At 48.9% G+C, this 16,383-nt stretch overlaps 1 protein-coding gene across 2 annotated transcripts; it reads right to left on the bottom strand.

Moving 5' to 3' along the window:
- Positions 1 to 397: 397 nt before the first annotated feature.
- Positions 398 to 15,870, bottom strand: LOC141041761 (uncharacterized). 2 transcript variants are annotated; one of them, XM_073508968.1, is made up of 3 exons: positions 15,074 to 15,870; positions 14,234 to 14,324; positions 398 to 13,007 (listed from the first exon to the last, which is right to left on the bottom strand). In XM_073508968.1, the coding sequence occupies exon 3, from the start codon at positions 10,182 to 10,184 to the stop codon at positions 7,806 to 7,808; it is 2,379 nt and encodes a 792-aa protein (XP_073365069.1). In that variant the 5' UTR covers positions 10,185 to 13,007; positions 14,234 to 14,324; positions 15,074 to 15,870; the 3' UTR covers positions 398 to 7,805. The 2 variants fall into 2 exon arrangements, with proteins under 2 accessions (XP_073365069.1, XP_073365070.1); XM_073508969.1 differs by lacking the exon at positions 14,234 to 14,324 and having other exon boundaries at positions 15,563 to 15,870.
- Positions 15,871 to 16,383: the final 513 nt, after the last annotated feature.

Here is a 16,383-nt window from a genome sequence, read left to right as displayed (position 1 = left end):
TGAGAATATCTAGGCATGACCATGTATATAGGCATCACGTCCGCAACAAGTAGACCGACTCCTGCATCTACTACTATTACTCCACACATCGACCGCTATCCAGCATGCATCTAGAGTATTAAGTTCATAAAAACAGAGTAACACATTAGGCAAGATGACATGATGTAGAGGGATAAACTCAAGCAATATGATATAAACCCCATCTTTTTATCCTCAATGGCAACAATACAATACGTGTCGTTTCCCCTGCTGTCACTGGGATCGAGCAACGCAAGATCGAACCCAAAGCTAAGCACTTCTCCCATTGCAAGAAAGATCAATCTAGTAGGCCAAACCAAACTGATAATTCGAAGAGACTTGCAAAGATAACCAATCATACATAAAAGAATTCAGAGAAGATTCAAATATTGTTCATAGTTAATCTTGATCATAAACCCACAATTCATCGGATCTCGACAAACACACCGCAAAAAGAGTTGCATTGAATAGATCTCCAAGAAGATCAAGGAGAACTTTGTATTGAGATCCAAAGAGAAAGAAGAAGCCATCTAGCTAATAACAATAGACCCAAAGGTCTGAGGTAAACTACTCACACATCATCGAAGAGGCTATGGTGTTGATGTATAAGCCCTCCGTGATTGATTCCCCCTCCGGCGGAGCGCCGGAAAAGGCCCCAAGATGGGATCTCACGGGTACAGAAGGTTGCGGCGGTGGAAATAGGGTTTCGTGGTGCTCCTGGATGTTTTCGGGGTACGTAGATATATATAGGAGGAAGAAGTAGGTCGGTGGAGCCACGAGGGGCCCACGAGGGTGGGGGTGCGCCTCCCTGCCTCGTGGCCTCCTCGTTCATTTCTTGACGTCCACTCCAAGTCCTCTAGATCATGTTTGTTCCAAAAATCACACTCCCAAAGGTACCATTCCGTTTGGACTCCGTTTGATATTCCTTTTTTGCGAAACACTGAAATAGGCAAAAAAACAGCAATTTGCACTGGGCCCTGGGTTAATAGGTTAGTCCCAAAAAAAATATAAAAGTGTATAATAAAGCCCATTAAACATCCAAAACAGAATATATAATAGCATGGAACAATCAAAAACTATAGATACGTTGGAGACGTATCAAGCATCCCCAAGCTTAATTCCTGCTCGTCCTCGAGTAGGTAAATGATAAAAACAGAATTTTTGATGTGGAATGCTTCCTAACATATTTCTCAATGTAATCTTCTTTATTGTGGTATGAACGTTCAGATCCGAAAGATTCAAGATAAAAGTTTAATATTGACATAAAAATAATAATACTTCAAGCATACTAACCAAGCAATTATGTCTTCTCAAAATAACATAGCCAAAGAAAGCTCATCCCTAAAAAATCATATAGTTTGGCCATGCTTCATTTTCGTCAAACAAGATGCTCTCATCTTGCACAACCCCGATGACAAGCCAAGCAATTGTTTCATACTTTAGTAATCTCAAACTTTTTTCAAATTTCACGCAATACATGAGCGTGAGCCATGGATATAGCACTATGTGTCGGTGTCAAAACCGGCGGATCTCGGGTAGTGGGTCCTGAACTGTGCGTCTAGGATCGATGGTAATAGGAGACGGGGGACACAATGTTTACCCAGGTTTGGGCCCTCTCTATGGAGGTAATACCCTACTTCCTGCTTGATTGATCTTGACGAATATGAGTGTTACAAGAGTTGATCTACCACAAGATCGTAATGGCTAAACCCTAGAAGTCTAGCCTATGTGAATATGGTAATGAGTCCCCTTCTATCCGGACTACGCTCTCCGGTTTATATAGATACCGGAGAGATCTAGGGTTACATGGAGTCGGTTACATCAGAGGGAATCTTCATAGTTGGTCGCCAAGCTTGCGTTCCACGCCAAGGAAAGTCCAATCCGGACACGGGTATAGTCTTCGGCCTTCATATCTTCACAGCCCATCAGTCCGGCCCAATGAATAACAGGACGGACGCCCGAGGACCCCTTAGTCCAGGACTCTCTCAGTAGCCCCTGACCCTGGCTTCAATGACGAGGAGTCCGGCGCGCAGATTGTCTTCGGCATTGCAAGGCGGGTTCCCCTTTTTCGAACTCCAAGATAGTCTTCGGATGCTATGATTGTATCCGGACCTGTTACACACACCGTACACAACCGCAGAGAGAATATAATATTTGCATGAATCTAATCTGTTGATAGCTTTTTTGCAACACGACATCACATATGTCCGGTCATAATTTCGAACCGTTTTTCATCTGCCATCCCACGTTTCGAGACGCGGTTGCTATTGGCACGTCTTGTCGAAGCAGAGATCGTGCCTCCTTATTGTGGGATTCTCATCAATGCGGGCGTGGGCTACCCAACCGTGCCGTTTGCCAGGCCCTTGGGAATAGGCGAGTTTAAGGCGAGTGGGGAGGCGCTTGACATTCATGGCCTTTATATGGGGATACGGATTCCTTTCTTTACCCACACCTTGGTTCCTCCTTAGCCCTTTCGTCCCTGAGCTCCAGCGCCCAAGATTTACCTTTTCCCTTCTTCGAGAAAGCACTCCAAAGATGTCTGGATCCGGAGCTGGTGGTAAGTGGATGGCTTCTTCCGTTAAGAAGAAGGATATCAAGGAGCTCTGGGAGGCCGGATATCTGGCCAAGGAGATCACTCATCGACTCCCGGCCAAGGGACAGATCGTCCCTACTCCTGAGCCCCATGAGAGGGTTGTGTTTCTTACACATTTCGTCCGCGGGCTGGGGTTCCCTCTTCACCCATTCGTCCGTGGGTTGATGTTTTACTACGGGCTGGATTTTCATGACCTAGCCCCCAACTTCATCCTCAAAATTCCGGCATTTATCGTCGTTTGTGAGGCTTTTCTCTGCATCCCACCTCACTTCGGCCTGTGGCTGAGGACCTTCAATGTGAGGCCGTAAGTAGTGAGCGGTCAACAGGCAGAGTGCGGAGGCGCTATGGTGGGCAAGATGCCCAATGTCACCTGGCCCGAAGGCTCATTTGCGGAGACGGTGAAGGGGTGGCAATCGGGGTGGTTCTACATCACCGAGCCGCGCGACGCCAACTGGGCGGTGGCCCCCGAATTCTGATCTGGAATCCCGATGCGGCTCACCTCCTGGCAAGAGAAGGGCCTAACCTGGGGTCCTTCGGATGAGCTGATTGGGCTCCAGACGTGCGTCCAGAACATGATAGATAGGAAAATCAAGCTTGTCAACGTGGTCCAGGTCATGCTCATTCGTCGGGTCCTTTCGTGCCAACGTCGGACTTGCTATCTGTGGGAGTATGATCCGGCCAAGCACCAGACGCTGCAAGAGCTCTTCGGCACGACGCACGAAGACATCTGGAGAGTGCTTTTTAAGGCCGGCGAGACGCCGCCGCCTATGACCGAGGATCGCGAGCTTAGCTTAAAGCGCCAAGCTAATTTGGTAGGTTATTCCATGTTTTCAAAGCATACCTTTTACTCGCATATTTTGAGGTAAAGCCTAAGCTTTCCTATCCATGTTTTCAGTCCTGGATCACGGTGGCTGAGGAGATTAACTGTCTGGCTCCGCTGCCCGAAGACCAAGGATTTCCATTACTGGAGAAGATGTTGTTCCCTGCACCTTTATGAGGTGCCGGAGAAGACGGCTAAGAAGGAAGCCAAAGGGGCCAAAAGGGGCCTTCGCCGTAAAGGCACTCCGGACGTGACGTACGGAAGCGAGACTTCCTCTTCGTCCGCTGACGACGATGATGAAGAGGAAGAAAAAAATGACTCCCCACCTGAAGTGGGGAGGAAGAAGAGAGTGGCCCCCACAAGTCCAGAGGCGAAAGCGCCTAAGAGGGTTAAAGGCTCCCTCGCGGATAACTCCGCGTGGGATGTTGACAGCAGTCCAGAGCGACCTCGCCGGACCAAGCCTCGGGCCGCCTCGTAAGTACCAGAATCCGCAAACGTATGGCCTTCCTGGTTTGTAATATTGACATATTGTAAGCTTTGTCACTGCAGTCCGGCACACGATGGCTCCCCGCGATCCTCGACAGAGGATTCGCTAGACTCGAAGGAGATGGCTAGCATGTCTCCGCCACCTGCTCATTCCGTCTCACCCAAGGGTGATGACGAGGTGGTGTCCAAAAAGACTTTCCCAGGCTGGGGGGAGATTCCGCAGATCATCGGGTGACGCCCCAGGATGACTCTTCGGCTGCCGGACATACGGGAAAAAAGTCCCCATGGGGACTGCTGACGGAGCCCAAATTCCCTTCGGACCTCTTGACAGCTGACTGGCACGGCTCCAGGGTCCAGCGAACAGCATTCCCTACAAGGAGGGAGTGTGCCTGTTCCACCGGTGACCTCTGTCCGACCAGAGGCACCGGATAATCTGCTGGAGGCGCTACGAGGCGCCTCTATTGTGGATGAACATCGTGTCCTTATGGACATGGTGATAGAGAAGGTTCAGTTCGTCAAAAGCGGAATGACCGAAGCCTGCAATAGCCTTCTAACGGGCTTTGAGGTAAGTACTGTGATTGTAGGAAAAATATCACAGTATAGACAGTAGCTCCTGATGCTCTATTTGGTGTTCGGGAAGAAAAGCCGAACAGAGGATCAAGAATAAATATCACAGGAGTCTAACATGAGTTGTCTATGTGAATAAGCAGGTATCGCTGTAGGCTGCCACTGCTCATGCTGCGGAGATCTCTGGACTGAAGCAGAAACTGGAGCGGGCCGAGGAGGAGCTCGACCTCGTGAAGAAGCAGCTTGAGGATAGCCAAGGTATGCAGCACCCTGTGGGTGTATTTCAAAAAAATGAATATTCCAACCGGACTAAAGTGTCATAAACTTTATTAGGGGCCACGACCGAGGTGGCAACCTTAAGAAGGCGCTAGCCGAGGCTGAGGACAAAGCGGCCAAGGAACACGCCTCGCGCGAGAAGCATGAGGCCCGGGTTGGCGAGGCGCAGCAACAGCTCCAGGGCGCGATAGAGAGATTTGAGTCCCTGGAGCGTGATTGTAAGGCGCAAGAGTCCGAATTGGCGAAGGCCCGCCAGAGCGCGCAGGATGCACGAGCCGAAGCCCAGAGCACCCTCCAGGAAATTCAGGCGGCCAAGAAGATTACAGCGGGTAAGTCTTTCACCTTGCATAGTAAGTATGTAGAAGAAACGTTCCTTGTACTTATCCTGAATTTGGGTTTTCCAGGGGCGTTTACGGATCTGCCGCATAGTGTATCAGATGCTGCCGAGCATTATAGAGGCGAAGAAGGGATGTCTACGGAGAAGCTATTCTGGTCCCAACATCTGGGATCCAAACATCCGGTGCCCTTCAGCGACCAGCTAAAGCAGTTGGTCGAGCTGCACAGGTTGGCAGAGCTAGCCATGAAGGACCTAATAGTCCGGTTGTGGCCTACCGATCCTATACCTAGCAGCTACTTTGGACTTGTGCAGCGGCTTGTGAGTGCCTGTCCGCGGCTCGAAGCCGTGAAGCGGTCGGTCTGTATTGAAGGTGCGCGTATGGCCTTTGCCCGCGTCAAGACGCATTGGGCGAAGCTGGATGCCAAGAAGCTAATGACCGAGGGACCGCCGGAGGGCAAGGAGCATCGTCGACCCGAGCACTATTTTGATGGTGTTCTGGAGGGGTCCCTCCTTGTGGCGGAGCAATGTTCGAAGGATGTTATATTCCCATGAGAACATGTATATTACCTTGCCCTGTAATATGGAACAATGATGTTATGTAGTATAATGCTTATGATTTAAATTTTACCTCCTGTGCGGCCGTTTATTAAATCTGAGGGTTGACCAGTCGTCGGCTTCTGCCCCCACGTAGATAGTACGGCGGTGTTCGGGATAAATCTAAACACTCTTTACATTCTGGTCCTTAAAGGAGGTGTTTAGCGCAACGAACAAGGCAATCAGACTATGCGGCCTTTACCGCCCTCACTTAGCCATAGGAGTTTGACAATTAAGAAAGTTGACGAAGCCCCTGGTGTTCGGAAGGCCGAATTAGGGGCGTTCTACATGCCTAATCGGAAGAACCGATTCTTCGCAAGAAGCGGAAAAAATCTCCAACGATTTGGAACCTCTTGAACAGCTGACTGGCTCTCGCCGCATCATGACAGCCAGTTTTCGGCTTTCTCTACTGAGGTGCTCGTCCGGAAGAACCGGGACACAATCGCAGTAGTTCTCCCTTTACTACCCTAGCCGATATAGCGGAACGTAAGGTAGTAAACACAGGAGCCGGGCAACCCAACTATTGACCAAAGACATGATTCGGAGCCGATGCATATAATGCTATAAGTTCGGGGTGCCGAACTATACTGTAGAAGTGTTCGGACTTTTATTGCCGTGATGCAGGGTGTAATGAAGCCCCTGGCGTAGCAGTACGTACCATGGTGTACGTGTGCAATGAGTAATAGATACTAAGGTGAGGAAACGGAAAAAATGAAGTAATGCGCTCACGCCACCATTTATTCACCATTGTGATTGAACTAGTACGTCGAGGCATACTTTGTACAAGTAATGCGATAAGCGAGTAAGGCTATTTAACATGCCGTCACCAAGGGCGAGCTGCATGTGGGTATGTAAAACAAGTATGGTAACCGTTTATTAGAGATCACCTAGGGGTTCCCTTGTACGCCAAAGCTCCTTGCCTCCTTGGTGTGTTCTGCAAGCGGGTCGTCCGTGTAGACCTCGAAAAGAGAAGAAAACCTGTAAAAAGGAAAAGCACAAACGTGTGATTCCCAGGGTCTATCAAGCCGTACTGTGGATCGCGACCGAGTTATGCCTCCGTCAGTAGCCATGGGGTTTTGAGTGCGTAGTTTGTATGTGCGCGGTACTAATACCATTGCCTCATCGGGGCTGGGACGGAGACCAAATTGCTAATTTGGCTCGTGACGAGCCGAGTTGTCCTCCTGCAGTGTAGTCCAGACCCTCTTAATGGTGTCCAGGGGCTCGGCAGCCGGATTATAGTGCCGCTTGAGAAGGCCACTCTGTACTTCTGCTGCTTGGGTGGCGGTGTGCTCCTCTGTACCGAGGGAGCGTTTTGTGTTTCCATTTACTGTAATGACACCACGTGGAGCAGGCATCTTGAGCTTGAGATAAGCATAATGTGGCACCGCATTGAATTGAGCGAATGCGGTTCGTCCTAGCAGTGCGTGATAACCGCTGCGAAATGGGACGATATCGAAGGTTAATTCTTCGCTTCAGAAGTTATCCTGGGAACCGAATACTACCTCCAGCGTTATTGAGCCCATACAACGGGCCTCTACGCCTGGTATGACTCCTTTAAAGGTAGTCTTTGTTGGTTTGATTCGTGAGGGGTTAATGCCCATCTTCCGCATTGTGTCCTGATAGAGCAGGTTGAGGCTGCTCCCACCGTCCATTAGGACTCGTGTCAGGTGAAATCCGCCGATGATTGGGTCGAGGACCAGTGCGGCTGAACCGCCATGGCGGATGCTGGTTGGATGATCTCGGCGATCGAAGGTGATCAGGAACAACGACCACGGATTGAATTTTGGGGCGACTGGCTCTACTGCGTAGACGTCCCTAAGTGCTCGCTTACGCTCCCTTTTGGGGATGTGTGTAGCGTATATCATGTTCACCGTTTTGACTTGAGGGGGAAATTTCTTTCGCCCCCCAGTGCTCGGCTGCCGGGGCTCCTCGTCATCGTCCTCGCTCCGTGATTCCCCTTCCTTGTTTTTGCTGTTTACCTTCCTGGCTTGTTTAAAGACCCGGCAATCTCTGTTAGTATGGTTTGCCGGTTTGTCTGGGGTGCCATGTATCTGGCAAGGACGATCGAGTATGCGGTCCAAGCTGGATGGTCCTCCACTGCTCCGTTTATAGGGCTACTTGCGCTGGCCGGACTTGGAGCCACTGAATCCGGCGTGAACTGTTGTGTCATCGGTGTTATCGCCATTGCTTTGGCGTTTGTGTCTGTTGCGCCGGAGCTTGCCGGTGCTGTTTTTGGCCTCGGAGGGGCCTGTGTCGTTGGCTGTGTTTGTACTGCGAGCCAGCCAACTATCCTCTCCCGCGCAAAAGTGGGTCATAAGTGTCGAGAGGGCTGTCATGGACCTCGGTTTTTGCTGGCCGAGGTGGCGGGTGAGCCATTCGTCCCGGATGCTATGCTTAAAGGCCGCTAGGGCTTCGGCATCCGGACAGTCAACGATCTGGTTCTTTTTGGTTAGGGATCTAGTCCAGAATTTTCTGGCTGATTCTCCAGGTTGTTGAACTATGTGGCTTAGGTCACCGGCATCTGGTGGCTGGACATAAGTTCCTTGGAAGTTATCAAGGAAAGCGTCTTCCAAGTCCTCCCAGCTATCGATGGAATTCTCAGGCAGGCTATTTAACCAGTGTTGAGCTGATCCTTTGAGCTTTAATGGGAGGTATTTGATAGCGTAGAGGTCGTCTCCTCGGGCCATGTGGATGTGGAGGATAAAATCTTCGATCCATACTGCGGGATCGGTTGTTCCGTCGTATGATTCAATGTTGACAGGCTTGAACCCCTCGGGGAATTCATGATCCAGCTCCTCGCCTGTGAAGCAGAGAGGGTGTGCGGCGCCTCTATAGCGGGCCGCATCGCGGCGTAGCTTTGATGGAGTCCGCCTGCGGCATTCAGCCTGGGCGTGGTTTGGTTTGTCACGTCCGAATAGGTAGCCGTCGTCGTGCCTCGAGGCACGTCCTCGCGATCCGTAGATCGATCTTGTATGTCCTGCTCTACTGCCCAGGGTCTGCCGGAGGTCGTACGTATGACCCCGAACTCTTCCGACTCTATTTTTACGGGGCGGTGGGGCAGGCTGCTGTTCGGCCTGAGTTGCCGCTTTATCCCGACCGCGGGGTGGCCGGTTGGCCGCCCTGTCTCGACCACGTGGTGGTCGTTCCGCATTTAGGAAGGGAGATGTGTGCTCCGGTGCCTCCTCATCAAATTGAGGTAGCAGTCTGCGTTTCAGGTAGCTCTTGGCTGGGCGCTTGAGACCGTATTCTTCGGCTGTCAGGACGTCAGTCCATCTGTCGACGAGCAGATCTTGTTCAGCTTGAAGCTGCTGCTGTTTCTTTTTCAGGCTCCTTGTAGTGGCTATGAGCTGAAGCTTAAAGCACTCTTGCTCCAGAGGATCCTCAGGCACGATGAAGTCTTTGTTCCCGAGGCTTGTCTCCTCCTCGGAGGGTGGACGGTAACTATCGTCCTCCGAGTCATCTTCTATGGCCTGTTCATCAGGGTTATCGTGCCTGTTGTCGTGTTCCTCCTGTTCGGATGCAGCTCCGACATGGTCTTCATTATTTTTGGCGTCGCCCGGAGTACTATTTTCCCCAGTGCCAGTGTTGCCATCCTTTGAGCGACGGGGCTTAGAGCGGCGTTTGGGCCGCCGGCGCTTGGACTGCGTCTCGGAGGTTTTATTCGCATCTGGCTTTTCTTTGTCGTCGCCAAATCCTTTAGGTGTATCAACCATGTACACGTCGTACGAAGAGGTGGCCGTCCAACGTCCAGTAAATGGCGGGTCTTGGCCTTGCTCCTTGTCGGCATCATCGTCCATGCCGTCGATGTCTTCGGAGCCATAGTCAAGCACGTCGGTTAAGTCATCGACATTGGCTATGAAGTGGGTGGCGGGTGGGAAGCAAAGTTCCTCGTCATCCGCCTCTAGCTCGAACCGAACATAGTTCGGCTGTGAGTCTTCCTCCAAGGACAAGTTCTTCAAAGAGTTTAGCACATCACCAAAAGGTGAATGCTGGAAGATGTCTGCGGTGCTGAATTCGAAAATCGATAACCGATCCAGCTCGGTGTCCGCAGGCGTACCTAGTCCGAAATGTATAGCCGGAGACGAGTCCGGAGTTCCATTGACGCAAACATTGCAGGATGTAGAGTCTGTGTGTGGCTCCAACGCCGCGGACTTTGTGGCCTCAGAGGGCACGATCTGCTTAAGTTCTGAGGCCGTCGCAACGACAGGAACCATCTCCTGGATGTGATCCGATGACAGCTTTAAGTCATGTTCATCGGAGCGAGGGGGAGCGATTGCCATGGTCTCGAATCCATCGAAGATCAAGTCTCCACGGATGTCCGCAACGTAGTTCAATCTTCCAAATCTGACCTGATGGCCAGGGGCGTAGCTATCGACCTGCTCCAGATGGCCAAGCGAGTTGGCCCGCAGTACGAACTCGCCGAACACAAAGATTTGTCTGGGGAGGAAGGTTTCTCCCTGGACGACGCCATTACTGACGATCGAAGGGGCCATCGAATCCTTTGCTGACGGTATAGAGGAACTCTCAACGAAAGCACCAATGTCGATGTCAAAACCGGCAGATCTCGGGTAGGGGGTCCGGAACTGTGCGTCTAGGATCGATGGAAATAGGAGACGGGGGACACGATGTTTACCCAGGTCCGGGCCCTCTCTATGGAGGTAATACCCTACTTCCTGCTTGATTGATCTTGACAAATATGAGTGTTACAAGATTTGATCTACCACGAGATCGTAATGGCTAAACCCTAGAAGTCTAGCCTATGTGAATATGGTAATGAGTCTCCTTCTATCCGGACTACGCTCTCCGGTTTATCTAGACACCGGAGAGATCTAGGGTTACATGGAGTCGGTTACATCAGAGGGAATCTTCATAGTTGGTCGCCAAGCTTGCCTTCCACACCAAGGAAAGTCCAATCCGGACACGGGTATAGTCTTCGGCCTTCATATCTTCACAGACCATCAGTCCGGCCCAATGAATAACAGGCCGGACGCCCGAGGACCCCTTAGTCCAGGACTCCCTCACAATGGGTGGAATAGAATATGATGATGGGGGTTGTGTGGAGAAGACAAAAAAAGAGAAAGTCTCACATTGACGCGGCTAATCAACGGGCTAGGGAGATGCCCATCAATTGATGTCAATGCAAGGAGTAGGGATTGCTATGCAACAGATGCACTAGAGCTATAAATATATCAAAGCTCAACAAAAGAAACTAAGTGGGTGTGCATCCAACTTGCTTGCTTACGAAGACCTAGGGCATTTAAGGAAGCCCATTGTTGGAATATACAAGCCAAGTTAAATAATGAAAAATTCCCACTAGTATATGAAAGTGACAAAACAAGAGACTCTCTATCATAAAGATCATGGTGCTACTTTGAAGCACAAGTGTGGAAAAAGGATAGTAGCATTGTCCCTTTTTATTTCTCTTCTTTTTTTTTCTTTTTTTGGGCCTTCTTTTTTTGGTCTTTCTCTTTTTTTATTTGGGACAATGCTCTATTAATGATGATCATCACACTTCTATTTATTTACGACTCGATGATTACAACTCGATACTAGAACAAAATATGACTCTATATGAATGCCTCCGGCGGTGTACCGGGATGGGCAATGAACCAAGAGTGACATGTATGAAATAATATGCATGGTGGCTTTGCCACAAATACGATGTCAACTACATGATCATGCAAGGCAATATGACAATGATGAAGCGTGTCATAATAAACGGAACGGTGGAAAGTTGCATGGCATTATATCTCGGAATGGCTATGGAAATGCCATAATAGGTAAGTATGGTGGCTGTTTTGAGGAAGATATGAGGAGGTTTATGTGTGATAGAGCGTATCGTATCATGGGGTTTGGATGCACCGGCGAAGTTTGCACCAACTCTCAAGGTGAGAAAGGGCAATGCACGGTACTGAAGAGGCTAGCGATGATGGAAGGTTGAGAGTGCGTATAATCCATGGACTCAACATTAGTCATAAAGAACTCACATACTTATTGCAAAAATCTACAAGTCATCAAAAACCAAGTACTGCGCGCATGCTCCTAGGGGGATAGATTGGTAGGAAAGGACCATCTCTCGTCCCCGACCGACACTCATAAGGATGACAATCAAAGAACACCTCATGTTTCAAATTTGTTACACAACATTTACCATACGTGCATGCTACGGGACTTGCAAACTTCAACATAAGTATTTCTCAAATTCACAACTACTCAACTAGCACAACTTTAATATCACTATCTCCATATCTCAAAACAATCATCAAGTATCAAACTTCTCATACTATTCAATGCACTTATATGAAAGTTTTTATTATATCCAACTTGGATGCCTATCATATTAGGACTAATTTTATAGCCAAAGCAAATTACCATGCTGTTCTAAAGGACTCTCAAAGTAATATAAGTGAAGCATGAGAGATCAACAATTTCTATAAAATAAAACCACCACCGTGCTCTAAAAGATATAAGTGAAGCACTAGAACAAAATTGTTTAGCTCAAAAGATATAAGTGAAGCATATAGAGTATTCTAATAAATCCCGATTAATGTGTGTCTCTCCCAAAAGGTGTGTGCAACAAGGATAATTGTGGTGAACTAAAAAGCAAAGACTCAAATCATACACGACGCTCCAAGCAAAACACATATCATGTGGTGAATAAAAATATAGCTCCAAGTAAAGTTACCGATGGACGAAGACAAAAGAGGGGATGCCTTCCGGGGCATCCCCAAGCTTAGGCTTTTTGGTTGTCCTTGGATTTTACCTTGGGGTGCCTTGGGAATCCCCAAGCTTAGGCTCTTGCCACTCCTTGTTCCATAATCCATCAAATCTTTACCCAAAACTTAAAAACTTCACAACACAAAACTTAACAAAAAATCTCATGAGCTTAGTTAGCGAAAGAAAACAAAACACCACTTCAAGGTACTTGTCGGAGTAATTATGAAACGCCCACGATGCGGCTATATCTCCCACGTGTCGAGGCACGACTTGGAGGCATAACCGCATGGTTGTTTTGTCGCAAGAAGGGTCATCTTCACACAATCCCATGTAATGAACAAGAATGGGATAAAGAGTTGGCTTACAATCGCCACTTCACACAATACATAAATCAAACATACATCATTCAGAGTACAATCAAGGTCCGACTACGGAACCAAAATAAAAGAAGACAACCCCAAATGCTAGATCCCTGATAGTCCCAACTGGGCTCCACTACTGATCAACAGGAAACGAAACAACATAACGAACAAGATCTTCATCAAGCTCCCACTTGAGCTCGGTTGCGTCATCTGCACTAGTATCATCGGCACCTACAACTGTTTGGAAGTATCTGTGAGCCACGAGGACTCAGCAAACTCACACCCGCGAGATCAAGACTATTTAAGCTTATGGGTAAGGAAGGGGTAAAGTGGTGAGGTGCAGCAAGCACTAAGCATATATGGTGGCTAACATACGCAAATAAGAGCGAGAAGAGAAGCAACGCAACGGTCGAGAAGCTAGAAGTGATCCTGAAACTACTTACATTCAAACATAACACAAGAATCGTGTTCACTTCCCGGACTCCGCTGAGAAGAGACCATCACGGCTACACAGGCGGTTGATGTATTTTAATTAAGTCAAGTGTCAAGTTCTCTACAACCGGACATTAACAAATTCCCATCTGCCACATAACCGCGGGCACGGCTTTAGAAAGATAATACCCTGCAGGGGTGTCCCAACTTAGCCCATCACAAGCTCTCACGGTCAATGAAGGATATTCCTTCTCCCAGGAAGACCCGATCAGTCTCGGAATCCCGGTTACAAGACATTTCGAAAATGGTAAAACAAGACCAGCAAGACCACCCGACTGTGCCGACAAATCCCGATAGGAGCTGCACATATCTCGTTCTCAGGGCACACCGGATGAGACATCCTACGAGTAAAACCAAGCCTCAAGTTTCCCCGAGGTGGCCCCGCAATCTACTCGGTTCGGACCAACACTTAGAGAAGCATTGGCCCGGGGGGTTAAAATAAAGATGACCCTCGGGTTGGCCGACCCAAGGGAAGGGTAAATAGGTTGTTAGGCAAATGTAAAACCAAGGTTGGGCCTTGCTGGAGGAGTTTTATTCAAAGCGAACTGTCAAGGGGTTCCCATAAATCACCCAACCGTGTAAGGAACGCAAAATCAAGGAACATAACACCGGTATGACGGAAACTAGGGCGGCAAGAGTGGAACAAAACACCAGGCATAAGGCCGAGCCTTCCACCCTTTACCAAGTATATAGATGCATTAATAATATAAGATATATTGTGATATCAAACCATTTCCATGTTCCAACATGGAACAAACTTCAAATTCACCTGCAACTATCAACGCTATAAGAGGGGCTGAGCAAAAGCGGTAACATAGCCAAACAACGGTTTGCTAGGAAAGGTGGGTTAGAGGCTTGACATGGCAATATGGGAGGCATGATATAGCAAGTGGTAGGTAGCGCGGCATAGCAATAGAGCGAACAACTAGCAAGCAAAGATAGAAGTGATTTCGAGGGTATGGTCATCTTGCCTGAGATCCGGCAAGGAAGAAGAACGAGTCCATGAAGAAGACAAACGGACGTAGTCGAACGAATCCTCACAACTCCGGAACAAAACCGAAGCTAACGAGAGAAGCAACCCGGAAAGAAGCAAGCAACATAGTAAACAACCATCACATAAACATGGCATGATGCACAATCAAGTATGATGCATGTCCGGTTTAAAGAGGCATGGCATGGCAAAGTGCAACAAACAATACTACAAATTAAGTGGAGCTCAATATGCAACGAGTTGCATATTGACGAAACACCACATGACTTATTTAGTTCTCTCCCGTTTATGTACTCAACAATATTAAATGTTGATTAACATGGCAAGAGGTTAAGCATAAGTCAACTAACTATTTAGGCAAGTTTAAATGAGGCCGGAACAGCAAATAACAATTCCGGAAAATCCTCATATGCATATTTTGGAATTGGTACTGTTCTGTCCTAAAGCATATTGTATTGTTGTTAAACATACAAGATAGGTGCACCATGTTAAACTAGGCATTTTTCTACCCCATTTACATATAAAGAACATTTAATTTGGAGCTACGGTTAATTAGTTATGAAATAAATCATTTTAACATGGCATTTATGCAAAATTAAATAAACAGCAAGTTAAACATTTTAAGCATGGATGAAAGTGGCAAATTATGAAACTAGAAGAAATTCTAAGCATTTTACATGTTTACATCATTTTAATCCGATGCACGGTTAATGAGTTATTAACAATTTAAAATGATGGCATTTCCTGTAAATATGCATGCACTTGAACTAGACAAATCGCAGCGAACATAAAAAGAAGATGCGGGCCGAATGTTGCGCACCGTGGAAACCCAGCAGAGCAGCAGATCTGGCCCGAAGCGGATGTGGGTGTGCGCGTGCAACAGTACAGGAAAAACAGAGCAAAAACATTGGGGCAGCTGGGACTTGATCCCACGACCTCCTGTATAGACGAGCAGAGCGCGGACCAGTCTGCTGCTGCTTCTTCTTTGTTCAAAGCAAGGGCGTGACTGAAGTTGAACTGAAGCAAAGCCAGGCCTTCTTCTTCGTGGATCACAGAGGAACTGGGTGACGATGCCGACAAGCAAGACGGGGACCGTGGCGACCACAGGCCGATGGCGGGGGTGCGGAAATAGGTGGAGGTGTGGTGCGCGGCGTGCGGAGTGAGGCGGAAGCAGAGACCTCGAGCTCATGCGCTTCCTTGGCTTGGGGCCATGGCGAGGTGCGGCGGAGGCACTAGGTGGGCATGCAAGCAATCGGCGACGGATGATGCAATTGACGGGGAAAAGGTATGGGGAAGCATGGCTGCTCACGTAGAGGGGCTTGGGGAAGTCGATCGAGCTCGGGGACGAGGAGATGCGAGGAAGGAAGGCGCTGACCAGCGCTGTCCCTGAAGTAGCAGGAAGCAGGGGAGGAAGACAACGATGGGGAGGTAGTCGGACTTGGCGATCCTTGGTCGTGGCTCGACGTCAGAATGGATCCGGGGCAGCGTGGAGGTGTTCGGGGACGCAGAAGGGAGGCCGGCGACGAGCTCGTGGCCGCAACGGCCATGACTCCTGGAGGCGCGGAAGCAGGTGCGTGGGTGTCCCTTTACCTGTGGCGGCGGCGCGGAGGGGAAAGGAGGGAGGAGGAGGAACCCTAGGGCGGAGGCTGCGGGATTTATAGGAGGGGATGCGGCTCGGCTGGCTGCCTCGGTGGCCTTGTGTGCTCCTCCTCTGCTTTTACTGTGAGGGGGAGGTGGCGAGAGGAGGAAGAAAAAGGCGAAGGGAACGGTCGCTGCACGTGGGTTCGGATGGGTGTCCAGCGTGGATTCACCACGGGAGAGAGCGAGGGGACTGCGCTGAGGCTGCTGCTGGGACTGCTGCTGGACCGGCCTGGTACAAGGAGGCCCAGGTAGGCCGCTCTTGCTGTTGTCTCTTTTCTTTTTCATTTTCCTCAGGCAGAAAATAAACAGAAAAGCACGGGGATAAAAGAGCGGTGTAGGAGAGATATAATAATATCCCCGCGACGCTGGAATTATGCACTATTTGAAATAATTGGTTTGGGCATTTTTAGAGAAAGAAAATTATCGCAAGTTTGAACTAAATTCAAACTTGAGGCAATTTGATTCCAACCAGAACAAGTCCACAAGAGC

Source organism: Aegilops tauschii, chromosome 2, assembly GCF_002575655.3.
Source record: "Aegilops tauschii subsp. strangulata cultivar AL8/78 chromosome 2, Aet v6.0, whole genome shotgun sequence".
Taxonomy (NCBI): Eukaryota; Viridiplantae; Streptophyta; class Magnoliopsida; order Poales; family Poaceae; genus Aegilops; species Aegilops tauschii.
The sequence above is the reverse complement of the archived record's forward strand: the minus strand, read 5'-3'. Positions and strand labels throughout refer to the sequence as shown.